This window comes from Pteronotus mesoamericanus, unplaced genomic scaffold (genome assembly GCF_021234165.1).
Source record: "Pteronotus mesoamericanus isolate MK-2021 breed Mesoamerican mustached bat unplaced genomic scaffold, CSHL_Meso_final contig_202, whole genome shotgun sequence".
NCBI lineage: Eukaryota > Metazoa > Chordata > Mammalia > Chiroptera > Mormoopidae > Pteronotus > Pteronotus mesoamericanus.
In genome coordinates, this window is record NW_026555086.1 from 7217551 (window position 1) to 7241957 (window position 24407).

At 52.6% G+C, this 24407-nt stretch overlaps 1 protein-coding gene across 1 annotated transcript; it reads right to left on the reverse strand.

Moving 5' to 3' along the window:
- Positions 1–650: 650 nt before the first annotated feature.
- On the reverse strand, positions 651–22417 carry CES1 (carboxylesterase 1). The gene is made up of 14 exons (XM_054570249.1): positions 22291–22417; positions 18698–18902; positions 17244–17385; positions 16824–16957; positions 14483–14636; positions 12887–12991; positions 11051–11155; positions 8676–8714; positions 7425–7565; positions 5902–5982; positions 5500–5647; positions 2325–2456; positions 1090–1162; positions 651–834 (listed from the first exon to the last, which is right to left on the reverse strand). The coding sequence occupies exons 1-14, from the start codon at positions 22370–22372 to the stop codon at positions 651–653; spliced, it is 1725 nt and encodes a 574-aa protein (XP_054426224.1). The 5' UTR covers positions 22373–22417.
- Between the last annotated feature and the right edge of the window lie 1990 nt (positions 22418–24407).

Below are 24407 nucleotides of genomic sequence, written 5' to 3' on the forward strand. Positions count from 1 at the left end.
TGCCCTTCCGGCTTGGATCCCTCACTGCACGCTGTCAACGCTCAGCTGGTGGCCCCGCAACGCTCAAGGCCTCCCCCTCCCAGCACCCGCCACACGGGTGGCTTCTCTCTAGGAGGGGGGCCCAACCTATCGGCGTGTGTGTGCCACACTGGAAGAGGAGGAGTTGTCTTGGGCCACACAGTGCACACGTTGCGACACGTAATCATGAATAAATCTGATATGATTTAAGTAAATGTGTGATTTTGTGTTGGGCTGCATGTTGGACACCTCTCTCCAGGCACCTGTGACTGCCTGCAGGCTTCCTCCGTGGGGCAGGTCACGGTGCTGAGGACGGAAGCCTGTGAGGGGTGACAGTGTGCACGTGCCAACCGCCGCACCAGGGGCACTTCCTGCGCACGGCGCGCCCACCCCCCTTCGCCCTCCTGCCCCTGAGAAGGGTGGGTTAGTCTCCAGCCCAGGACATAGGCACTGACTTGGTCACCAAAAGAACATTATTTCCAAAATGGAGGCCACAGGTACAGAAATGCCCTGCCCGTGGCTGCGGCCCACGTGCCCCCGGCAGGGAGCTGCCTCCGGGGCCCACCAACGCTTTGCTGCAGAACTAGCCCTGTCTGATTAGCCGGGTCTCTGTGGCTGGCTGGGCCTCCCATTCACAGCTCAACATGTTCTCTTTGGGGTGGCTTCTTGGCTGCGTCCTTGGCAAAGAGCTCGGTCCAGAAAACCACTTCCTTCTCTTTCAGCTTCCAGGCTGCCTGGGTGGTGGCGCCAATCTGCAGGTACCCTTCTTTCTGGTCGTACGCCGGCCAATGGGGCAGCCCCTCACCATTGGGATTCCTGGGAACAGAAAAAAAATCAGAAAAACGCCCCAAAGCTCCTCTCAGAGATTTGCAGGGCCCCTCAGCTTCATCGCCCCCAGAAGGCCCGTGCGCCCCCAGAGGCAGGGGCCTCGCCGTCTCCTGGGCAGCCCGGCCCTTCGTAGGCAGCTCTTGCATCGGAGGTCTCCCCAGGGGCTGGGCCAGCAGGGGTTGGAAGCCGCCCCTCCCAGCAGATACGCCCGCCCCATCCCAACCGCGCTCCACCTTTGCTCACCCGTTCCGGGCAAAGTTGGCCCAGAATTTCATCACCATCTTACTGAGTTGGATCTCCTCTTCTGAGGCCCCCTCTGGAGGAAAGAGGAAAAAAGCCTTCATTACTTAAAGTGTGTTCGTGGGTCAACAGCAGCCACACCACTTGAGTGTTTGTTAAAAATTCAGAATCTGAGCCCTTCCTCCAGATCCCCTGAGCCAAAAGCTAAATTTTAAGAAAATCCTGGGTAGTGTCTGTGCATTTTAAGCTGAAGAGTTACGGGTCCAGGACTCAGCAAAGGGCTGTAGTCAACGCATACGCTGATGCCTTTGTGCTCTGTGGCCACCGGCCCTGCTCCGCATTTCAGAGTCACAATGCCTCACCCCAGGGTTTCTGCTAAAGCCACCCCACCTCCCAGGATTGTCCATCGATGGGGGTTTTCTCAATCTCTGTCACCCACCCACATTTGCATAGAATCTAAAATATAACAATGATCTTAAAGAGTCATCCAATCAGGGTGTGGCCCTGGTGTGTCCCAAATAACCCTGAGGTGGGTCACACCCAAGTCCTCTGCAACCACTGATAAAGTGTTGAAGACATTTGTGAAAGGTTGTCTTTAAAATATATTCCTAAATACAGGATCCAGCATGAATAATGCCCCTATTTTATTGCAAAGTCTTTTATTACAAAATCATAAGTATGTAATTCTGTCACACAACAACATCACACTTGAGCACACCACATGACATTTTAGGTGAAATGTTCAAATTAAAACTATAAATTATTACACCCATATTATTACCCTACCCACCACACTCAAGTGGATGTTACTTCTGCCAACCCTGTATATTAACTTTTTTAAAAATATGAGTTTTAGATGATAGAGAGATGGTTGGGCAGATAGACAGAGGACATATTTCATCCCTGACTCATGGTTAACACCAACTCTAACCCTACCCTTACATTCATCCTGATATGCTCTCATGAGTGGGGAGCAACAGGCGGCATTCCAGCCCTTGAGTGGGGCCCTGTCTTACTGACGCCCAGGTCTGGAGCCTCAGAGTGACCAGGAATAAGAGCACACACATGCACGTGCTCCATCATGCAAGTCAGAGCAAGAGAAAGGTGGGACCTTTGTGGTCCAGCCTGTTACAGTGAATTCAGGGAACTAAGGCCTACAGGGAAGGAGCAACTTGCACAAGGCCACAGACCGAGCCTCGACCCCAGAACCCCCAACTCCAGGCTTGTACAGCTGTCACCTTTTAAGAGTGGAGCCCCTAAGACGGAGAAGAGCTCATCACCGTGGTCCCCAATCACTGTCTCTGGCTTCATGTCTGATGAAAAGCTTGAGCGATACTGAAACTCATACAGGTAGGTGGGGACTCCAGCATCTGAAGAGACAAGAATGCTGCTCAGTTCACCTTACCAGGTGCACTCCCGACGGTGCCGAGGTCTCCGGGGGCCCTGAGCTCTTGGGATTAGTGGCACCCTTGGGTCCTGAGCACAAAATGACCATGTTAACAGCAGCCACCCATCGTGAGTGCTGGCTCTGGGCTGGACAATGTCCCTGGATAATTGTGCTGGACAATTATCAGTGTAGCAGAGAAGCAGAGTTTCTGGAAAGGTCCATGAGTTGATTAAAGATGCATAGTTTGTACAGGCAGAACACAGTTGAGCCAGGTATTCACTAAATGAATGAATGAATGAATGAATGAATGAATGTTGGAACCTTGGGTAAATCCATTCAAAATAACCGTCATTGTGGGAGCACTGAGCCAATTCACATGAACCCCTTTGTTTACTGAAGCATTCACACCAGAGCATCTGTATCCGCAGTTTACCACATCTCATTGGTAACAGACTACTTTCCATTCACCTGAAGAATACCTGCAGCCCAATAGGTACCCTTTGGGGACAGTAAAAATGTGGAAAATGCTGAAAAAAGGAAAATGAACAAAAAACCACTTATCCCACCACTCAGAGAAACCACTGTTAATATTTTAGCACACATCCCTTCTATTTGAATTGGGATAATATTGGATATGTTATCTTGTAATGACTAACCGTTTCTTACATCATTCAATATTTATCCACAAAATTATTCTATATCCCAACTGGAGGATGTACAATTATTTATTTCATTGCCTCCCTCTCCCCTCATCACTGCCCCGTTGGTGGAGCAAGCGGTGTTGTCCAGAAGAAGTAGTCCCGCTGCGGTTCCATAATTTCCTTGTTAACCAGCTTTCTCAGGGTCAAGGTTAGCCTTGCCTCTGCCGCTCAGGAGTTTTAGAAAGGAACTCAGGACCCAGCCACAAAGGAAAGAACTTTTGTGAATTAGGACCTTTTTTTGCCCTAAACATGATGATGATGATGATGATATTTTAGGACTCTTCTTCATCTCTCCCCAGCCCGCCAAGACTTAGCAAACCCTTGCAACTGCAACACAGTCTTCAAAGGAAAGTAGGGAACGGACGTGGATAACAATTAGGAACAACAAGAGAAGCAGAGAGAAGGAGTGATGATAATAAAAATACACAAATTGTAATAGTATGATGTTCTTTTAGGGGGTGAGAAAGGGCTTATAAAATTGGCAATATTCTTTTTTCTTTAATCTTAGTATGTCAAATGAGGGCTTTAAGAAATCCACACTCTTATGCACCAACGGCACAATCTGTGACCCAGATTAGTTGATTTCATCTCTAATAGCCAATCCTCAGAAAATGATTAAGAGACCTGGTTAAGGATTGATGCTCATATAACTAAACAAATTTTTTTTGTAGCATCAAAATAAAAGCAAGCAGCCTAAATACCCGAGACAGAAATGTTAAAGTCAATTTTAATCCATGAATAATGGATGTTTTGATGACTTTTTCTAGACATGGAGGAAATGACTGCAACATAGTGTTCTAGGAACACAAAAAATATGAAATTAATTTTTAAATCATATGTATGGAGTGAAGAGATTATAAGAAAATACCGAAAATGTACAGCAAATACTTCTAGGGAAAGGAATTATGGGCAATATCTAGTCTCTTCTTCACATGTTCCCATATTTTCAAAACGTCCTGCAATCAAAAGGTATGAATTTTATGTTTAGAAAACTTTTTTTATCAAAAAGAGAGTGAAACAAATACAAAAATGAAAGACTAACATTGATAAAAATCTATGTAGTCTTAGCCAAAAAACCCCCTAAACTTAAAGTCAAGAGAAATCAGATAAACAAACCACAGGTTCAGGTTAGGAGCAGCAAATAGCGCAGAAAAGGACACCGCCAGCGAGACACAAAACAAGAGGCAAGACCAAGGTTATGAAAGAATGGGTGCGCCCCCTTTCCTGGGGAGGAGGAGGCGGGAGCCAGAGTGCACGTCCAGGCGCGCGGGGAAGCGCGGCAGGCCGGTGGCAGCTCCGTTTGATCACAGGCACAAAGTTTAAAGGCCTCCCAGCACCGCTGGAGAAAGAGGTAGGGACCACAGCACCATTTCCTGCCTGCAGTCTAGGCGCCAGGCCTCCTGAAAGTCACTCCCTCTCCAGGTGAGCTCACCCACCCCCCACCTCACACGGCCTTGGATCGGTCCGAAGGCCCGTGGTAAAGCCAACCGGAGACGCGGATGTTCTCTGGGCCACCTGCCCTCACCCCCCTGCCGCTCACCCCTTCTGGCTTTCTTGGTCCTGGACAACCCTCCTGATCCTGCGCTTGGTTTCACTCTTTCCCCAGCTCTACTGGTTAACAAACCAGCTCACACTTGGCTCTGACCTTGGAGACCTTCCGAGGCACATCTTGCAAGATTAGCCCTAGCCCCACAGACCCCGTAACTCCGGGAGGGGGGCCCCTGGGGCAGAGGCTGCCAGCGGGTCCGCACGCCCCTGCTGCAGGGCATGCCAGCCTCGCCCACCGCCCCCCCTCCCCGGGCCTGCAGCTCTTCGCCTGAGGTCAGCAGCTGGCAGAGGCCACTCTGCCCGCGGGCACAGCGGGTCAGAGCTCCAGGGAGCTAGCGCCCTCTCTGGACCAGCCTCACGCCAACGTCTCGTGCAGGTGGAGGATAAGGACCCTAGTGCCCTCGTCACCAGGATGACCCTGGCACATGCCTTCCACAAGATTCCCAGAGCACCCCAGCTCCAGGTGTCCGCGGTAGACACCTGCTTGACCGCACAGCACGGTGGCCCCCCGCACTTCCCATGTCACTTCTCCACTCCTCTGCTGGTGGTTCCGGCGTCACCTCCAAATGTGCTAATTGAATTGGAGTCCTTTTCTCAGAGTCTGCTTCTGGCAGAAACCAAAAAAGGAGAGTGCCCTGCCCCCAGGCCATACGGAATCAGCCCAGGAGGCCTGAGCTTCAGTAGTTGGCACATGTGTCTATGCCAGCGGGGAGGGGCAGGACAGACAGCGAAGGTGGTGGGGTTGGAGTCCCTCACTGCCCAGGCTCTGGGACTCACCTCTGCTGTAACGGGCCACAGTCACAGTTGGGGCACCAAATAACACATCTCCCAACAAATCCAAGAATGAATCTTTCTTTTTGACAGGGTCGTCTGTCCCTCCTAAATACTTCTCAACAGCCATTGGAACCAGTTCCTCAGGAATCCTCTGCAATGGATCGAAAGCGAACATGACCCCCCACCCCGGCTGAGTGACGTGGCTCCTCCAGCCGGTGAGGAAGCCTCGTGTTTCGGGTGAAGTTCTCAAGTCCCATGCGCACCCTCTGTCCCTCCCCGTGGGAAGATGGAAGCCCTCTGGCTCCAGTCTTCATTCTGCCATTTAACCGCTCGGCGATCCGGGGCAATTAATCCCCTGTCCCTCCTTGGGTCTCCGCCAGTTCCCAGGATCCCCTAGACCCTTACAGTGATGGAGCAGGACTTCCACAAGAGTGTCTTGGCCGTCTCGTGGTCCAGCTTGCCTTCGGAGATCGGGTAGCCTATTATCTGTTGAAACAATGGTGTGATATTTGTGAATCACTGGGGATTAACAGGAAGAACCAAACTGACCAACCAGCCAAAGCAATGCAGGCTGAGGGACTTGTCCTGTCTTGATGAGCAGGGTCTCTGATGATTGGGCAAAACCAATGAAGGAAAGGGATTTATATCCAGAAACTCAAGGAGTGCAAAGAAGATTAAGTAAATGTTAAGAGGAGCTGTCTCAGCCTTCTGGAACATAATGCAAGCTAGTGTTGAAGGCCAGGGCTCCGGGTCAGACAACACAGCCTCACAAATACCCCGCTCGTCCCTGATGACCCCGGAATCCCCAAATCCTGCCAGTATGGCTTTGGTCCTTCAATGTAACCTTTGAAACCATTCTCAAGTGAGAACTGCTGGACAACTCTGCACATGACGATCCACCCAAATCTCTGCACTGAGAGCCATGATCAAACTGGCACGACTCCTAGCAGCTTGGGCTGGGTCCCAAGGATGACAGACCCCAGCCCCCGGGCAAACTCCGTGCTGTCAGGAGAATTTACCATGTGTTCCAGCCAAAGCCCCATGATAGGCAGATAGGCCCCCGAAGCCCCGCTGAGAACCATTTACCGTGACGAATCCCGCTCTGCCCTGGGAGATGTAACTCTACCCCAAGACCGGTTGCTCATGGGCCTGAGAGCCTCCCCTCTCTGCACGGCCACCACACCGGGCATAAGCCTTGCTCCGCCCCCAGACCCTCCGGAAGGAAAGCTGCCTGAACTCGTGCCCGCCTTCCGCGAGGGACATCACCACCTCCTGCCACGTGCACAGGTGACAAGCGCCACTAAGCAAACCCAGGTGGCCTGGTCACAGGGACAACCTCCTGCATATCCAGCCTCAAAATGGCTCTGTCTTTTGTTTCAAGGTTTGAGCTTGAATTCACGCTGGATCTTGTCCCCGCTGCAGAGGTGTAAATAGTGTCGGCTTTGTTTATATTTGACATATGGGAAAGCTGTTCCCGCCTTTGAGGAGGCAGTTTCACTGGGAGGGCAAGCCCCCTGCTTTGAAACCACCTAGTTAGCTGACCAAGAGCATGCAGGGGGGTTTTGTGGAAACCCTGAAGGCCAAAGGCAGGGACCGCAAGGCCCCAGCTCCGCCCCTCCCCAGGTGTCACGCCCTCATCTGCGCAATAATTCTCTCCACGGCCCCCCCACCCCGCGCCTCCGCACCCTACGCTTCAAGGGTCTTGGATTGGGGGCGATCAGAGTTTGGGAGAGGGGTCCCCAAGGCCTGGCCACCCAGGTGTCAGCCAGGCCACCCCAGAGAAGGCTTCCCCAGGACCGTCAACCGCGCGAAGGGGAGAGCTGCCAGGGACCCAGGCGGGGTCTGCGGAAGGAGGCGGTCCCAAGGCCAGAGATGAGAGGCTGGGGCGAGGGGCGCGCAGAGGGCAGGAGGGGCCCGCAGGTGCTCACTGTTGGAAGGATCCAGCCGAACTCTTGCTTGTTGATTCCGATCATGAATGGGATGGAGTTGAATTTCTTGTCAGCCAGAATCTCTTCGGGCATCTTCGGCAGCAACACCCCATCGACCATGATGGGCAGGAAGATGTGCTTCTGCGGGAGGGGATAGGATAGTGTCTGCATGGCCCCTGTCTGGGTCACCCCATGTCCATGTCTCCCTCTCAGCCGGCCTGAGCACGAGGCCAGCACCACACACCTGTGTGCCATGGGCGGTGGCACAGAACTCCAGGCCCGACCAAGGGAGCTAAGCAGGCCCCTCTCTTCTTCCCCCGGAACTTGGCTCTTTTGTCACCTTCTCACGAAGTCAGTCCCAGACCTGGCGATGCGAGCTCAAATCACTGGCCAATGCTACCCCATTTTCCACGTATTTTTTCTCCATGTCACGGACCATCATCAAACGCCCCACATATTTTATTTGTTTATTGTGCTCTCTCCTCACTGCAAGCGGGCAGGAGATTGTGTCTATCCTCACTGGTCTATTCCCCAGCTCAAAACTCACGTTCTGGCACATAGTAAGTGCCAGTAAAATCTTTGCTGAATGACTGAAAAAATGCCATTTAATCCTCAAGGCACCTTCTAAGATAAGCGCTACTATCCCCACGGAGGAAGCAGAGTGTCCAGGGCTGTAAGATGTTGCAGAGGTAATGCTGTTGGAACCTGGCGACCCCGTGGGCGGTGGGAGGGAGGTGGGGGGTGCGGCAGGAGTTTCCTGCGTGGCTGGGAGAAGGGTGGGGACCTCAGGACAGAGACTCCTGGCTCCCTTCCCGATGGCCCTGCAAACAGTGCAGCTTGTATGGTCGGTCACCCCGGCAGCCTGGGGGAAGAGGTGGGCCCCTCAGGGGAGGCTCCCGAGGAACCCTTATCCCGTGGCCCCCGCCTCCCTGTGGTGGGGGTTTCTAGTCCAGCCTTCTCCCACTGGGGCTTTGTGGGGAGCAGGAAACAGAAGCAAGAGTGTAGGCTGGGTCCAAGGGACACAGAGCCAGTGAACAAGAGCACTGGACTGGGAGTCACGGGCGCAAGTTTCAGTCCTACCTCTGTCCTGCTGGCTGGGTTACCCAGGAAAGTCACCCCGTCCCTGGGCCTCAGCAATACAAACACAAAGAGTGACTATATGTCCACAGCAAGAGCTCTTTTATTATCTTTAACTGGAGCTTAAAGGTGTCGAGGTTTAAAACCAGTAATCAGGAAACCAAAGGTTCCTACCTCTCTGTGGTCTCCAAGGAAATCAAAATGGCCAAAGTCCTGTGGAAAGAGAGGCAGAGGAAGTAGGTAAGAAGGCTTCCTGGGAGGAAAGCTGATCGCCACCTGGGCCCGGAAGGTGTCAGCTTCTCCCTCCTGGTGCCAGGGCCCAGAGGAAGTGGGCGGGGCACCAGCTCCCCTGGACGAGAGCCCAGGGTCTGAGGGGGTCGGGGAGAGGAGAGCTCTGGAGCGGCTGTCTGTTGTTTGTGCCTGCCGCGCCCTCTATCCATTTCCCCTTCTTGCTCCCCCAGGCGACAACACCTCAGCTTTCCTTTGGGGGAACCTCCCTTACCCCCATTCTCACTCCATGAGTCCAGGTATCTGTATAGGACCGGGGGTGCCCCATCTTCCTGAGCACAGAGATTAGTTAATGGACGGGCATGGTGCCTGTGTCAGGCCAAGAGAGTTTACCCCAAAACTTTTGCTGCAATAACTGGGAAAGGGGCTTCCTAAGCAGGTAAGATGTATGTGTAGACTGCTAATGTTTTCTTTAACCTCCCCAGGGGACACAGCTGTCTGAGAGTAAAACCAACACTGAAAGATAAAAATGGGGGCAGAGACAGATTCTTAATTCTACATGGGTCTCTTGATCCAGCCATGCCTGAAGCCACCTACTCCTGAACTTTTCAGTAACCTGCAGATTCTGTTACAACACATTCCTTTTTCTGTTTAAGGTACGTTGCGAAGAGTTTCCTCATCTTGCACTGGAAAGTCCTGACTCACACAGCCTCACCGAAGTTCACCCAGCCCCAGGCTTCACATGGTGTCCGCTCACCAAGACTGCGCCGACTGAATGCTGCACTGAGCTAAAGGGGCAGCCCAGCAGCAGAAACCAGCCAGTAGCGACCCTCCACTGTGGGCTGTAGCCCTACCAGCCCAGTGTGCACGGGGTGTGTGTGGGTGCGTGTGTGCTGGGGAGAGTGGATTAACATGGAAAGACTCCACACGAGCTCAGAGAACCCCAGAAGGGGAGCACGGCCCTTTGGTTCTCTGGGTTTTCCCAAAGTCGCCAGCTCTCCCCTTGCAACCTTTTAACTGGGTCCTCTTGGGCCACGTGGAATGAACTTGCCTCTTTCCAGGCATCAGAAAACAGCTGTGTTTTAATTCTTTGAATATGTTGGTACTTCATTTGAGCCTGAGGAGCCAGGACCCACGCCCTAAGGCCACCATGGATCCCCCCATGGAGCAGAGCGGAGTTCAGTGCCAGAGGCCTGCCCTGGGGGCCCAGGAATGTCTGCAGGGCCCAGGGCTCAGGGAGCAAGTCCAGAGATTCAGGCTCCTTTTGGGTTCAAGTTCACACCTCCCCACACGAAAAGGAACAGTTCCCATCGGACGAAGATGCTGTGTTCTCTGGGTGTCTGTCCTGCTGACACTTCCATGTGATGGCCCATGCCACAGCCATTCATCCATCCTCAAGTGTCATCGTCTCTGTGAGGCATCCCTGCTGACTATAATGAATGATCCTCTTCTCTGTACTCCCAGCACCCTGGTGGGCGGGCGGGTGGGTGGATGGATGGATGGGTGGTTGGGTAAATGGGTAGATGTGGCCACTGCATGGAGCATGTGTGTATTGGATGGATGAGTGGATAGATGGGCAATAACCAGCATGTGCCTGAGGGCTGGATCATTGATTTCAGAGGGAGCAATAATGGAGTGAAGAGGTATGGTGGCGAGATGATTCATGAATGATTGATAATAGATAAATGAAAGTTATGGATAGATTGATATTAGAATGATGAAAGGATATTGATGAATTGGATATATTTGTAGATGGATAGAGAGATAATAGGATGATGAAGAGATGGATGGATGGTTGGATGAATGAATGGATGGGATGGATGGTTATCCTGGAATCGCAGCTGAGGCAGGATATCGGAAAATGTAGAAAAATGGGCCATCATTAGGTTATACCTGATCGTTTCTCAATTAACCAAGATAAATTTTGAGTACCTGTCTGAAAATCTTTGTTCTTAATATCCCCATTCCCCAAAATCAGAATGGTAGTTACCTCTGGGAATACAAAAGGGATATTTTCTTAAAAATATTCCTGGAAACAAGAATGACAAAATAATAAATTTTGACAGAGCCAGGGAATTATTACACTGTTGATTATCTTGTTAGTTTTTAACTTAGCTAACATTGGAGATATTTCTCAAGAAATTCCCCCTTCAGATTTTGGGGTGATGTTACTCCTGAGAGACAAGACACTGTGCCAGGCAGTTTTTCTGGGGCAAACAGGCAGCTGAAAGGATGAAGCCTGGGGCCTAGTGCGGGGCGGTGGGGGCGGGGGGAGGGCGGGGGGGCGGGGCTTGCGTGGCCAGGAGAACCGAGGCGCCTACCATTTTCAGCGACGTCTCCAAGAGCTCCTGCTCCGACTTCTGGCGCAGGCAGTGCACCATGACAGCAGAGGTGGTGGTTTCACACCCAGCCAAGATGGCGATTTGCTGCAGAGAAATCAGGCGACAGTGAAATCCAGGAGCCTGGCCCCTTCTGTCAGTCAGTAGGAGGTGTTCTATCCCAAGCTCGGCCTCCATTTCCAGAGGCAGCAGGGGGGAGCAGAGAATTCCCCAGACCAGGAGGTGTGGTCCAGGGTCTCAGTCATGCCAATTATACAACCTCTGTCTCAGTTACCTTGTCTATCTTAAAATAGGCAACATGATCTCAAAGCTGAATGTCAAAAGAAGGGCAATCACGATGTCAGGTTTCAAATTCCGCTCATCCTCTTACTAACACTGGGCCTCTCGCAAGCACTGCAAAGAGCGGCCAGAGAAGTTGAAATAGAGAGAAGAAGGCAGGCTCCACAATGGTGGGGCTGTGGGGACGGGGCCCGGGCCCCCCAGGGCCTAGGGGAGTGTCTGATACAGAATCAGCACTCAGGAAAAGGGAGAAGCAGGGAGGAGAGAGAGATACGTTAAGGAGGGGAGAGCACAAGAGCAAGAATAAAAGTCTTAAATTCCCTTCATTTTTCCAATTTCTAGTTCTTATTTGACAGTGAAATTCAGCCCCGTCTCTGTCGCCTGCTTTTTTAAAATAAATTCCCCCTTTCTTGACTTAAGCCTGGTCAAACGGAGCTCCGTTGTTTACAACGAAAGAGTTCTGAAAAACACCCTCCGAATTCTTGGTGCCTTCATTTCCTTCCTCCTACTTACCAGCCCCTTCAAGTCCGGCCGCTGCCCCCACCCCTCCAGGAAACCACTTTCACAACCCTGCGAAAATGCGCCCCCAGCCCCGGCCCCAGCGGGCGCTGGCCGGGAGAGCGTCCCGTGCAGCCCGGCCCCTGCCACTGTCCCCATCCTCCGCTCACCCCAGGTCCCCTCTGCTGCTTCTGCTCTGGTCACATCAGCCTTAGTCACTCTCTCTCACCCAAGGTACTTCGTCCCGCCACAGGACACTTGCACATGTTGCTCCTGCTTCCTAGAACATTCTTTTGTCACTAAGTAAATTACTGCTCATCCTTGTGGTTTCAACTTATTGATCACTTTCTTCAGGAAGCCTTTCCTGATAACACCCTCTATATACTGGACTAAGTACTCTTTTGAATCCTGCTATGACATTAAGTACCTCTCCTTACTGCCTATCACAGTTGACATTTGATAACTGTGGGATGATGTATTATAATCATTAATCTGTCTCCTCCATTAGAATGGAAGTCTCATGAGGTTGCTAGATGTCTGGTTACACCAAAATGATTTGTTGAGTGAACAAATGAATCAATGAATTAATTCTCCAGAAACCGACCCCAGTCACAAGGTCCTCAGGGGGCAACCACTGCAGGCCCACGGGCTGCAGGGGGTCCCCAGAAAATCAGGCCCTCAGAGAGATGACACATGAGGGCAGCCCACTCCCCACTCTCAGGCCAGCACCCCGCCTTGGCACACTCTGGGGACATGGTCAGTGAACCGTGACTGTGTTTGCAATCCAGAGTCATGACCTTGAGTCCCAGCCCTGTCCTGATCACTTGTTGACCTTGGCAAGTTGCTTCTGCTCCTTAGCCCAGTTTGCCAGGCAACAAAAAGGAGTTGCGGGTATGAGGGAAAGGTATTGCCTTGAGCAACTGCTCGGCTATTTTTCTGTGCTTCTCTGAGGGTGTCACTGCGCCCCACAGCAATGGAGGCCTCTGAGGACTCCCGGAGAGCAGAGCAAAGGGCCTAAGGGCTGTCCAGTGTGGGACCTACCTGAGCTACGGCCTTAATGTCTGTCCTGGCCAAGCTGTCAGTGTGGAGCATACGGCTCTGAGAGATGACCCGGTGGAAGAGATTCTTGGCCAGGGGAGACAACATCTGCGAGGGGAGTGGACAGGAAAAGAGTTTAGGCTCATGGGGAGGGGTCTTCAAGCGCCTCCCTGGCTCTGTCCTGGCCCGCTCCCCTGGAGACCTGGCCTCAGTGGGTAGGACAGGTCCTCACCTGGCGTGGCCTGTTTTCCAGGCTGACCCAAGGCTCGGTTTTCCAAGAAAACCTCAGCTAGTGAAAGCCAGGGGCACAGAGTGAGGAACAGAACAGGAAGTATGTGGCGAGCGCTGATTATAACTGATCACAAGTACCTGAAAGGCAGTTTGGCAAGTCCCCTTACCACTTTCAAGGTACAGTTCTGAGTCTACATTTCCATTACTAAAAATTTGCCCTGAGCACAATGATCACGGAGGCACAGCGATTTCTGGGGGCGCTCCTGCTATTCATCGCGGGGAGAGCTGAAAACCACCCCACATTCCAAAATGATGGTAGTAGGCAAATAAGCTATTTTTAATTCTTACCATGGAATACTCTGAAACGATACAAAATAAAATTATGGAAGAGTACTTAATGGTTATGAAAATATTTATCTTATATTTGTAATAGTAAGGAAGGTTTTTTTGTTTAAAAAATCATAGGTAAATGATACATAGATAGGTAGATAGATACAGGACAGGGCGTGTCATAGAAAAAAGACTAGAAAGATAAGTGTCAACATGTCCATGGTGACCATTCCTGGGTAGTGAGATTGTAGATGACTTTTTTTCCTTCTTTGGGCTTATCTGTACTTTTCCTTTTTCTCCACTTTACAAAATATAACAAGTTTCCTCTGAGTATTCAGCTAGGAAAGCAAACATGTTTGAAAAACATAGTAACAGGGGCGACTGCGAGGCAGCCGGAGGGGCATGGACCAGCTCCCAGCGCCTTCTGATCTGGTCCTCCATCTTTGCTCCCCACAGGGTCTTCCCCCACCCCCTGCTCCATCCCTCACACCAGGCTACCGGGGGGTCTGTGTCCCTTGTCCCCTGTCCCATCCCCGCCCCCTCTTCTCCTTCCCCCAGCCTGCTCCCTGCTTTGTCCACAGAGACTGCTATCCCCGACCTGGGCCGTGGACAAACCACCAAACCACCTCAGGGCTGTCCTTAGCGCTCACATCCTCTTGCTGTGTAGATCTGGCTTTAAGCCAAACAAGGACCCTCTGCCAAACTCTCGGGGTTGCCTCGTCTTCTGCATAATTTATTCCTACCCCTAGTCCCCAAGAGAAGCGAGGTGAGTCCTGACCTAACAATGAGAGCGCTCCTCCACACGAGAAGAAGGGATGCTGCGGGCAGGGCTGGAGGTTGTTTTGGCCCCAGGACGCAGTTGAGCCCCACGCTTCCTGGGGGCCCAGGGGAGCTGGGCCATTAGCTCTCCACCCTCTGGTTCTGCACAGGGCAGGTCCCGCTTGGAATCCAGCGCCTGCTCATGAGGGTGCCTCTGGCTACATTGACTGGTCTCCAAGGGGCCCCATCGGCAGCCACATCAGGGCAAGGAACACTTACAAGAACAAAGACACTTTCACCTCCTCCTGACTCTCCGAAGATGGTCACAGAGCCTGGGTTCCCTCCAAAGCTGGCGATGTTCTCCTGGACCCAGCGCAGTGCGGCCAGCTGGTCTAAGATCCCCCAGTTCCCCCGGCTGTGCTCGTCCCCTGTGCTGTGAGGGAGGGATGGTGCAGGGCTGGGAGCCAGGCATCATGCAGGGTTCTCGGGGCCGCAGGTGGGGCTGGGGCCAAGGCCGGGCGAGCCTCGGGAGCAGGCCGAGGCCTCCGCAGCCCCGCCTCAGAGGTGTGCGCCTACCTTCCGTTCCTGCAGCACTGCTTTCTGTAGGGCCCTACATTCATTCACCTCATTCATTCCCCTGGCATCTACTAACACAGCATCTTCTATGTGCCGACACTGTCCTAAGAGCTGGAAGTGCATCTGAGAACTGAATAGGCAAAATCTCTAACTACACAGAGCTCACACTATAGATCACGAACAAATAAATAGATAAATATAGAATATAACACCAGTTAGTTAAAATGCTTTGGGGAAAAATAAAACAGGGCTCATGAGGGAAAAAGCAGGGGTGGGGCAGCGGGGTCCTAGCTCAGATCACATGTCCAGGGAAGGCCTCTTTGAGTAGAGATCTGAGTGAATGAGCACATGAGCCTCACAAACATCCGAAGAAGGGAACTCCAGGCAATAGAAACAGCAAGTACACAGGCCCCAGCGTCCAGCGAACGGAAGTGTGAGGGTAGAACACGCAGCTGGAGAGGGCCCTGTGGGCCTTGGTAAGGACTTCGGTGTCATTGTAAGTAACGTGGGAAGCCGGGGAGTGATGTGATTCTGTTTGTCTTAAATGATCACTCTGGCCACTGGCCATCAGTCATGGTAGAAAAGTAAGCGGTTATTACAATAACCCAGGTGAGAGACACGTGTCAGAGAGCTTTGATTAGGGCGCGTGCAAGGGAGGAGGTCAGAGTGGCTGGACTCTGAATGGGCCTAAGGTGGAGCCAGGAGGACTTGCTGGCCAGCGGGGGGTGGGGTGGGGCCTCAGCGCCAGGCTTCTGTGCTGAGCAACCAGAGGGATGGAGCTGCCAGCAGCCCAGCCGGAGAGAAGGATTGTTTCTGGGGTGGGGGAAGGGGTGGGGGAAGCAGGGGCAGTGAGAGTCAAGTGTAAGTTTGTCCTGGTGAAGTGTGAAGTGCCCTTTAGACATCCAGGAAGTAGTTAATTATGTGCATCTGAGTCTGTGAAAGCTGCCCCCCCAAAAGCTGGGGTCCACTCAGACAACCAGTGAGACCCAAGGCCTGAGCACAGGGAGGAGGAGGGGTCGCTGAAGGGGCCCAGAGAAGCAGTCCCTGAGGTGGGAGGTGACCAGGAGCCGAGGGAAGGAAGCATTTCAAAGAGGCGGGAGGGGTCACATGCGGGTGCCAAAGCCGGTGGGTCCCTGGGACCTCGGCCAGAACAGCCCAATGGCAGGGTGTGGCCGGAATATTTCTACTGGTGTGGGGAGAGGAGCAACGGGAAGGGGAGAAAACCTAGAGAGCAGGCAGGGAGGCTTAACGTAATGGGGAGCAGAGAAACGGGCTGGGGCGAGAGAGATGAGGAGCCTGGGTGACGCCTATGCATGCTGGGGCATGTGACAACAGCATCTGGCCCCAGGGGTCTTTCCCGTGGGAACCCTCCCCACCTCCAGCCCACATTCCATCTGCCATCTCAGGGCCAGAGGCCCTGGGGCCAGTGCATTTCGAAAACCTCCCATTAACTGTGCCTTAGGGAGACCTGGCTCCTGTCTCTAGACTCTAGCCTGGTGCCAAATGCAGAAGGAAGTGGGCGGGGCCGGGGGGGACCCTGGCAACCCTCCTGGCAGGAGTGTCGCTGGAGTCAGCTACTCTGGTAGCCTCCCCACTGTCACCCCAGGTCACCCACTGCGCTCTCCGCCCTCCGAGCTCCCTCCCTGGGTCTGCCCCTTCCCTGCTTTCCCATGAGAGCCAGGGCGTTCACACTGCCGCCCTAACCGCTGCGCCGCTGTCATTCCAGAGATGTGCGCTGTGCTGTGGCGGCACAGGTGCAAAGGAGATGAGCATCTCAGAGGAGGCGACGTTTGAGTTGGGCTTTACAGAATGAACAAGAGTTTGTCGGGTGGAATAGGCCTTCCAGGCAGAGGGAACAGTGCGGACAAAAGCTCGGAAGCAAGTGGACCAGTGTGACTGGGAGACGAGGCCAATGATGAAGGGATTTGGGTGCCTTACCAGGGAACGTGGCAAAGGTCTCCTTAAGGGCTGACATGACCAGGGCTGGGGCCTAGCACCCCCCCTTTCAGGGCCAATGCACAGTGAGGGGAGTGCAATATGTTACCTGAAGAATCCCCAGATGCCCAGGCGGTACTGGATGGTCACCACCACCACGTTTTCTTGGGCGGAGAGGACCCGCCCATCATAGCTTGATGCCCCGCCTACTAACAGGCCTCCTCCATGGATCCACACCATCACCTGGACGGGGAGGAAGCAATCACACTGGTTATTAGAAGCAGAGCTGGGAAGGACCTCAGGAGCTTGTCTGGTTTGGTCACCTACCTCTTGGCCGTGACTCGAGGAGGCCGTTCTCCAAAGTTCATCAGCTCCCAGCAAAGCTGGAGCAGGCCGCCCCTTTCCTCCCCATCCTCCCAGCTCCCTCCCTGCGGCCAGGCCGCTGCCCCACTCAGCACACCCTTGCTTGCTCTCCAGCCCCTAGCCCCCGCCATGCACCAGAAGAGCCGCCAGCTGGAACCACACTCACCGGGAGCCTGCTCCTCTTTGCCAAGTCAGCAGGGGTGTAAATGTTTAGATACAGACAGTCTTCAGAGAACTTGAGAGGGATGTTCTTGTGGTTGGTAAAGATCTCTGAGAACATGTGGCTTGTCACTCCATCTTGGGAGCACCTGGGAGGGCCAGGCAGGAAGGAGAAGACCTGAGGCCCGAGCAGGGCTGAGCTCGGAGCTGTCTCCTGCACACTGGCCAGGCCTGGGCCTGGGCCTGAGAGCACTAGGCCTGTGCGGAGTTGTTCTCACCACAGTGAAGACACCAGAGCGGACCAGAGGCTGCCTGAGGGGGGCGGAGGCTGGGTGGGGGACCCTGGGGCTCCCGAAAGCCTCCCAGGACCACACACAGTGCGAAGGCCTGGCTCCTCTCCTTCCCCGGACCCCCCTGGTGCACAGAGTCGAGAGCAGGAGGCTGCCCAACCAGTGCCCGCCTGGGACATGATGGTCCCTGCTGCCCTGGACAGAGCCTGGCTATCCGCGCGGCCCCCGCAGGGGGTGCAGGATGCCCATGTTCCTCCACCGGGGGACCCAGGTGCTCTAGGCCACAGGAGACTGCCAGTAACCATGAGAAGTCATTCAGATGGCCCCAGTCATTCGGAGTCCGTGACAGATCAGGGGTGAAGTCTTGGTAGGGCAGCATCAGGAGAACTGCCTTGGCCACTGGTGTGCTGGGTGACCTCGGGTGAACTCCCTCCCTGCTCTGGGCCCCAGTCGGCCAGGTCCAAGCGAGGGGAGTGATTTCTCCAAGGGTCGTGTAGCCCTGACATGCTGAGGTTCTGTCACCCACCCGTCCATCCACCCTAGGCAAGCGCCGCTGCCTGCCCTAATAACAGCCTGTGAGGAGCCAGCATAGATTGTGATTGGTGACATTTACTGAATCCTCCCAGTGTGCCAGGCACTTAGTCCTCCTTGGGACTAGGTCGTTAGGCACACCTGGGAACTGAGAGCCTGCCGGGTCGACACCTCAAAACATTCCCACCCAGACGCCTCCTGGCCCACCCCGCCCCCCAGACATGGCAATGTTCAAGACAGGAGAATATACAGAATCCTACCTTTCCTCCCCATCACCTGCTCAATATTAATTTTTCCTAAAGCACTTATGATATTCTAACCTATTACATAATTTATTAATTTGCATATTATTTATTATTTCTCTCTCCCTACTAGAACATAAGCTCCATGAAGGCAACCATGTTTATTTCATTTACAAATGGCGCCCAGCAACCTAGAACACGCCTGGCACACAGTAGGTGCCCAATAAATATTTGGAGACTAAAGGGCTCTAGAATGCTGTGGGAGTTCTGGAATATTTTTAAGGATCTACCATATCTTAAGGACCCCAGGACAGTGGAGAAGCCACACAGAGGCCAGCCTCGGTGCCTTCCTGCATCCCTTTGAGGCAAACATTCCATTAAAAGATGCCAGCACTCACATAGGAGGGTAAGAGGTGGCGTTCTTCACGAAGGCCCATGGTTCTGCAGGCTGTGGAGGAGTGAACCTCAGGGGTCCAAGAGGAGGCTTGGCGAAAGGGATTCCCAGGAAAACAGCCACAGGCTCTGCAAATCCTTTTAAGCTGACATATGTCCCCAGGATTTTGCCCTGCACGGTGTCCACAATAGGCGGTGAAGGCGGGTGCCCTGTGCATATCGAGAGAAAGTGAGGACACACCAGTGGTGAAAGGTTTGAACTGGATGCCAGATGGGTCTGGCTACATGTGACCCTGAATGAGTCACCTCAACTCTGAGGCCTCAGTTTCTTCCTATGTAAAAAGGAGATGAGGTGACTTCTTAATGCATGGGGTCCACCTAAGGAGCAAATGGGGGTAGAGGTGTAACAGCATCAAGCAAAACATAAAAGCAAGAAGGGCTGCTGGGTATGGACAAGACATATGGTTTCCATGCTTAGGCGCCTCTGGAAACAAGTATCCATTAGGGTCCTGGCACTGAGCTACACGCTGGATGAAAGCGTGAATGAGAGGCAGCCCCTCTTCTCAGAAGCCTGGGCCTTGGAGGGAGAATGAGCCACATGCACATTTGACCCTACTGCTGGGAAGAAAGGAGCAAGTGGCTGGTGTCCTGAGAGAGGATCAGTGAAGTGTCCCAGGAGTGGTGGCATCATGGAGGCGGTGGCCTTGGCACTGGGGCTTGCAGGAGGGGAACACTGGACCAGGGGAGATGGAACAGGGGGTACAAAAGTGTAAAGCAGAGGGCGGACTGTGCCAACGCAGGGCTCCGGGACACCACAGGGCAAGACCTGACTGAGAAAGAGAGAACGACCCATCGGGCAAGAGGAACCTATGGGGAGAGGAAGATCATTCTGGAATGAGAGAGCTTCGTGTCTGCAAGGGCCTCAATGCCAGGCCACGGGTTTGGGCTTGAAGAGATTCTTCTGGTGGCTCTCCGCAGGGATATCGAGCGGAGAGAGAGGGTCAGCCCCCGACCTGTCCTGTTCCTGGGCAGCAGGCAGCTCCTCCTCAGCGAGCCGAACTCCTCTCCCTGCGGCTTCCCTGCCAGCCCTGGCTATACCTGCCATGGGCCATGCTGAACTTCCAGACTCTCGGTCGCGCCCACCCTCACGTCTCCTCGGGCCCAGCCTCGGCAGCCTCAGCTGGTTTAAGTGCTCCCCTTCAGAAATGACTTCTAGCCTCTCATCCTCCCAAGTGTTCCCCTTTAGATACAGACAAAAGGCCAATCTCTCTCTCAAAGTGTGTGGCTAGAGCAAAAAAGAATGATTCAAATTTGGTCTTATCGAAGACTACCTAGTGACACTAGGGGCTATGTGCAAAAGCAGGGTATAGAACAGCATCCATGCCCCTGTGTTTAATAGCCAACCCTCTACTGTGGTCATTTAGGTTGTTCTCCTTTGTTGTGATTGCGAAGTATTACAGTGAGCACCGAGATGGATTTCCTTGGGAGCGTGCCCATCAAGATCTCGAGGAGTGGTGTCATGGCCGGTGGCATTTTTTCCCTGTGCTTCCCAAGTTTTCAGCATTGAACATAGATTCCTTTTTATAATCAGAAGGGGTTTTTAATGAATAAATACAGTGGTCTATCAGGAATTTTGAAGAAGGGCTTGTTCCCTGATCCAAGGTGGGGAGACACAGAAAAGAAAGGAGAAGATCCAAGAGTTGAGCTGTGACACAATTCCATTTCAGACAGGTGTGGCACAGGTGCAAAGCAACTCTCTGGGTGAGGAGGTGGCCCAGAAAGTCGGGCCCTTCATGACTGGAGGAGGCCAGGTGAGAGGGCAGAGCAGAATCAGCTACCTGGAAGTGAAGGTGCACACCATGGATGGGCCTGGCATCACGGAGGAGGCCGGGAGGAGAGAAGAGAAGAATGGCAGAGCCAACTCCGGGAAAGGACCAGCTGAGAGAGCCATCCGAGTTGGGGGAGGAGAGCACCTCGTAGGGGGTGGGGTTGAGAGAGTGCCAAGTGCTTCAGATTGGGGAAGGAGGCTGCAGTCTGAGGAGACATCGGACTTGATAGGAGCCTGGCCTTTAGGAAGCCAATGATAACCTTCGAGAGAGAAGTGCACAGAAGCCCAACTGGCAGGCGGGAAAAGGTGGGCAGTGGGAGAGCCAGCAGCTCGGGGCTGTTCCATTCCCAACTTGGCCTCTTTCTGACTCTGTCCTTACATGCACTCCCAGGCCTCCCAGAGTGCACGCGACCAGAAAGAAGGTAAAATCCAGGTGGCCCTGCGCTGTCAGGGCGCTGATGGCCCAGCACTGTGGGTTCAGGAGCCAGAGACTAGGTAACTGCGCAGACTGTATTTTCTTCACTCTGGCTTTTTTTCCCCCTTTGACTCAAACTGGCCTCACCGAGCACCTCCCTCTCCCTTGCTTAGTCACGAAGCCCTCAGGATAACAGGGGTCTGGCCAGTGTCCAGTAGTCTTAGCAACAAGGTCCCCAATTAACTGGCTATTGATACAGAGTTTTCAGCCAAACTAAACATAATATATTGGCCTCAGTTGTGTTTTAGCTCCAGACCCAGGAAAGCAGACAGATCCCACCAAACAAATCCTTGTGAAATTGGACAGGCTGACATAAAGATGTGATACAATAATCAATTACCCCCTCTCCTGGCACCCATCGACCTCTAGAAACCATGACCCTAACTCTGTTAGTCACCATGACTAATGATTTTCCCCTTATATAATCCATCCCCTGGAAGCTGTAGAGGGGCCTGGTGTTTGAGCATGAGCCACCTGTGACTCCAGGCATGGGGCCATCTCCTCAATAAATCCTTACTTTTTTGGCTGCAAACTCGTGTCTTCCTTGGTTTCGATATGCACAGGCAAACAGACCCCTTCAGTCCAGTAAGAACAGATTGTTACCCCCAGTTCCTCCCTCCTCCCTCTGCTTCACTTCGTGGCCACCATGGTGGTGTGGCCTCCTCCATCCTCTTGGGAACTGGAAGTAACAATTTTTTCAGTGACAGTGGCTCCTGATCTGTCGGCTTCCCACCATTTTCTATTAATACACTTTAAAAGAATCCCTCTATTCATGGACTCTTCTATTGTACTTCCTCTGTCCCAGGCACTGTGTTCTTTAGGGAAAAAAAAACCCAACCCATTTCATCCTTACAACAGCCCCATGCAGGAGGTATCCTGTTATCACTCATTTTAGAGAGGGCAAAACAAGGCTCAGAAGAGTGGAGGACCTCCCGTAGGGACACACAGCTAGTAAGTGCTGAGCTGGGATTGGGATGCATGCCCTGTGAGTTAGTATTAATATTCTACTAAACTTCTCTCCACTCTTTGGCCACATCTGGACTAAGAATCAAGGGGAAAATAAACTGAGCTCCTAGAAGTCCTGGTTTGCGAGGCTTGAGGCTAGCGGGTGGACCCTGTGCATGCAGCATGAGCAGCTGTGGTCTCCAGTGTTTACCACCCGTGTCTCCTATGGACTCGGGATGGCTGGGCTGGAACTGCAGCTGTCACACCTGTGCCCCGCATGCGACTACCCCACTTTGTCACCAGATATGGACCTCCAAGTGTGCTTCCCTCTGTATTTCAGTAGGACTCACCCCAAGCCATGGAAGTGGTGAGGGAACCCAGGACCAGAGCAAAGAACCACATCGTGGAAGAACAGCAGCTCCAGGTCTTCATGCAGCTCCAAAGGGCTGTGTGGCCTGCTCCTCAGCTCCCAGCCGCCCCAGCTCTGGCCTTTCCTCTGTGCCCTGCAGCCTAATCAGGAGACCACAGAAAAGCACCTGCCTACTCCAAACCGTGTTCTGGGCCCTTATTAGGGCCTCTAGGCCACACCTACCTAGAGTTACCTCTTTAACAGCCCCAGGAAGGCTCTCAGATTACCTTCACCAGATTTGTTAAACAACTTGTTGCATAAGGGTTTCTCCCTTGCAAACTTCAACCTTAGTATGCAATGAGTTTCCCAAAGCAGGCCCAAGCCTGTAGTCAAGGGGGAGCTTAGCCTCTGGTCCTCAGAAAAAGCCTGCAAATTTTGTGAGCAACATCCACCCCCACAGCTCCTCAACTGGAAAATTTAGGACAAGTCTCTCAGTGTCCCTGTGATGGGGCTGTGGACTTTGTGACAGCATTAAAGTCAGTTGCCAGAGGTGGTTGCTTCTATAAAGACTGACCTGGGCTGAGGTTCGTCCCTTTTATCTAGGAAAAAACACATGTCATAAAGAGCACTAATAAAGAGCACCCACATCTCTATCCATATCTGGGTTGTCTTTTAAGCAAACAGGCTATTTCTAAACACACATCACACACACACACACACACACACACACACACACACACACACCCGCCCCCAAAGGCCAGGTGGCCTTTGTGACCTGGTAATATAGTCCTGGCTGTCCATTTAGGGAGCTTGTAGGATGCTGTAGTAGCAAAACATAGAACGTGAGGATGAATTATTCTTCTGATCTTACTGTTCAATCACATGCCTGCTGGGACACCGATCCATTTCACAAACAGAGGCAGCCACTTCTAGACCTTGCCACATCTGGCTGCAGCTAGGAAGCCCATTCCTGGCTCATGACGACTCTACAGGAGTGATGGGTGAAGCTGAAACCCACCACGCCTGAAGCCAGACCTCAGCTTCGCTTACGTGCATGATCCCTGGGTCACATTAGCTGTAAGTGCTTCATGTTTCAGTGGTTCTTGATTGGAAATATGAATTTTCCCTTGGGTAATTTTCTAAGGTTTCCATATGGAAACATGATCTGGAGAGGAAAATCCTTAGAACTGGCCTTCATTCCTAAGTGGCTGGATGGGTCTTAGGAGAGAAGACACCGCTGGGGGTCCCAAATTAGCCCCCCACCCTCTCCATCCCCATCAATTTACTCAGCAGATACATGGAGAGCACACACTTGAGCAAGCGCCGGACAAGCGGGAGTCCTTGTTTTACTGTGCCCTTCACTTGGCTTTGCCCATTAACCATGGTGTTAATCGGGACCGACTTCATGGTGGAGAACACTGCCCTGGGGGAGCGGAGGGTGGCAAGCTCCCTGGGTGACGCTGGGGGTTCCTTTCTGGAAAGGGAGCAGAGAGAGGGAGCAGAGAGAGGCAGCAGGTGGCTGCGGGCATGGTGATCGCTCAGGTACTGTCCACCCTGGAGCAACGTCCTGTGAATCAGAATCCCATGACATTTTCCCATCAGCCTAGATACGCGCGGTGTTTCTGGAATCTCAGTTATTCTCGTACTAACGTCACAATTTTTGCCGGATCAGCATACTACCTGCGCTATTATTAGCGATTCTCTTTACATGGGTAATTCTTTTTACTTAAAGCACACTCATTCAAAAAAATGTTTATATCATTACCATACATGGAAGACCTGTATAACTTCCCATGAATAAAAGTGAGCATGAAAATTGTGTCATTGCCTTTTTAAAAACTAAAATGATGGTAGAAATAAAAAAGTGAATATGGAAATATAAGTAATAGCGCCTCTAATTGATTTACAAAAGTGCATATCCCGAAATAAGTTACTAAGCGGGAAAAGTAAACTGGGCGGTCAGTCCTGTAAGGGCAGGGACACCTCGTCCACCATCATGACCACCCGTTACGTGCCCCGCCACCGCCTTGATTAAGGGTCACCCTTACTGCAGCCAATTCATTGAGCATCGGAGAACATTTCCCCGTACATGCTCAGATCCTTGGGCATAAGTCACAT

Coding starts and splice junctions, on each gene's coding strand:
- CES1 (XM_054570249.1), bottom strand. CDS start 22,372: ATGAAGACCTGGAGCTGCTGTTCTTCCACGATGTGGTTCTTTGCTCTG. Junction 17,386..18,697: donor GCCACCTCTTACCCTCCTAT/GTGAGTGCTGGC, acceptor TGGCCCTCCCAG/GTGCTCCCAAGATGGAGTGA. Junction 16,958..17,243: donor CAAAGAGGAGCAGGCTCCCG/GTGAGTGTGGTT, acceptor CTCCCCGTCCAG/GTGATGGTGTGGATCCATGG.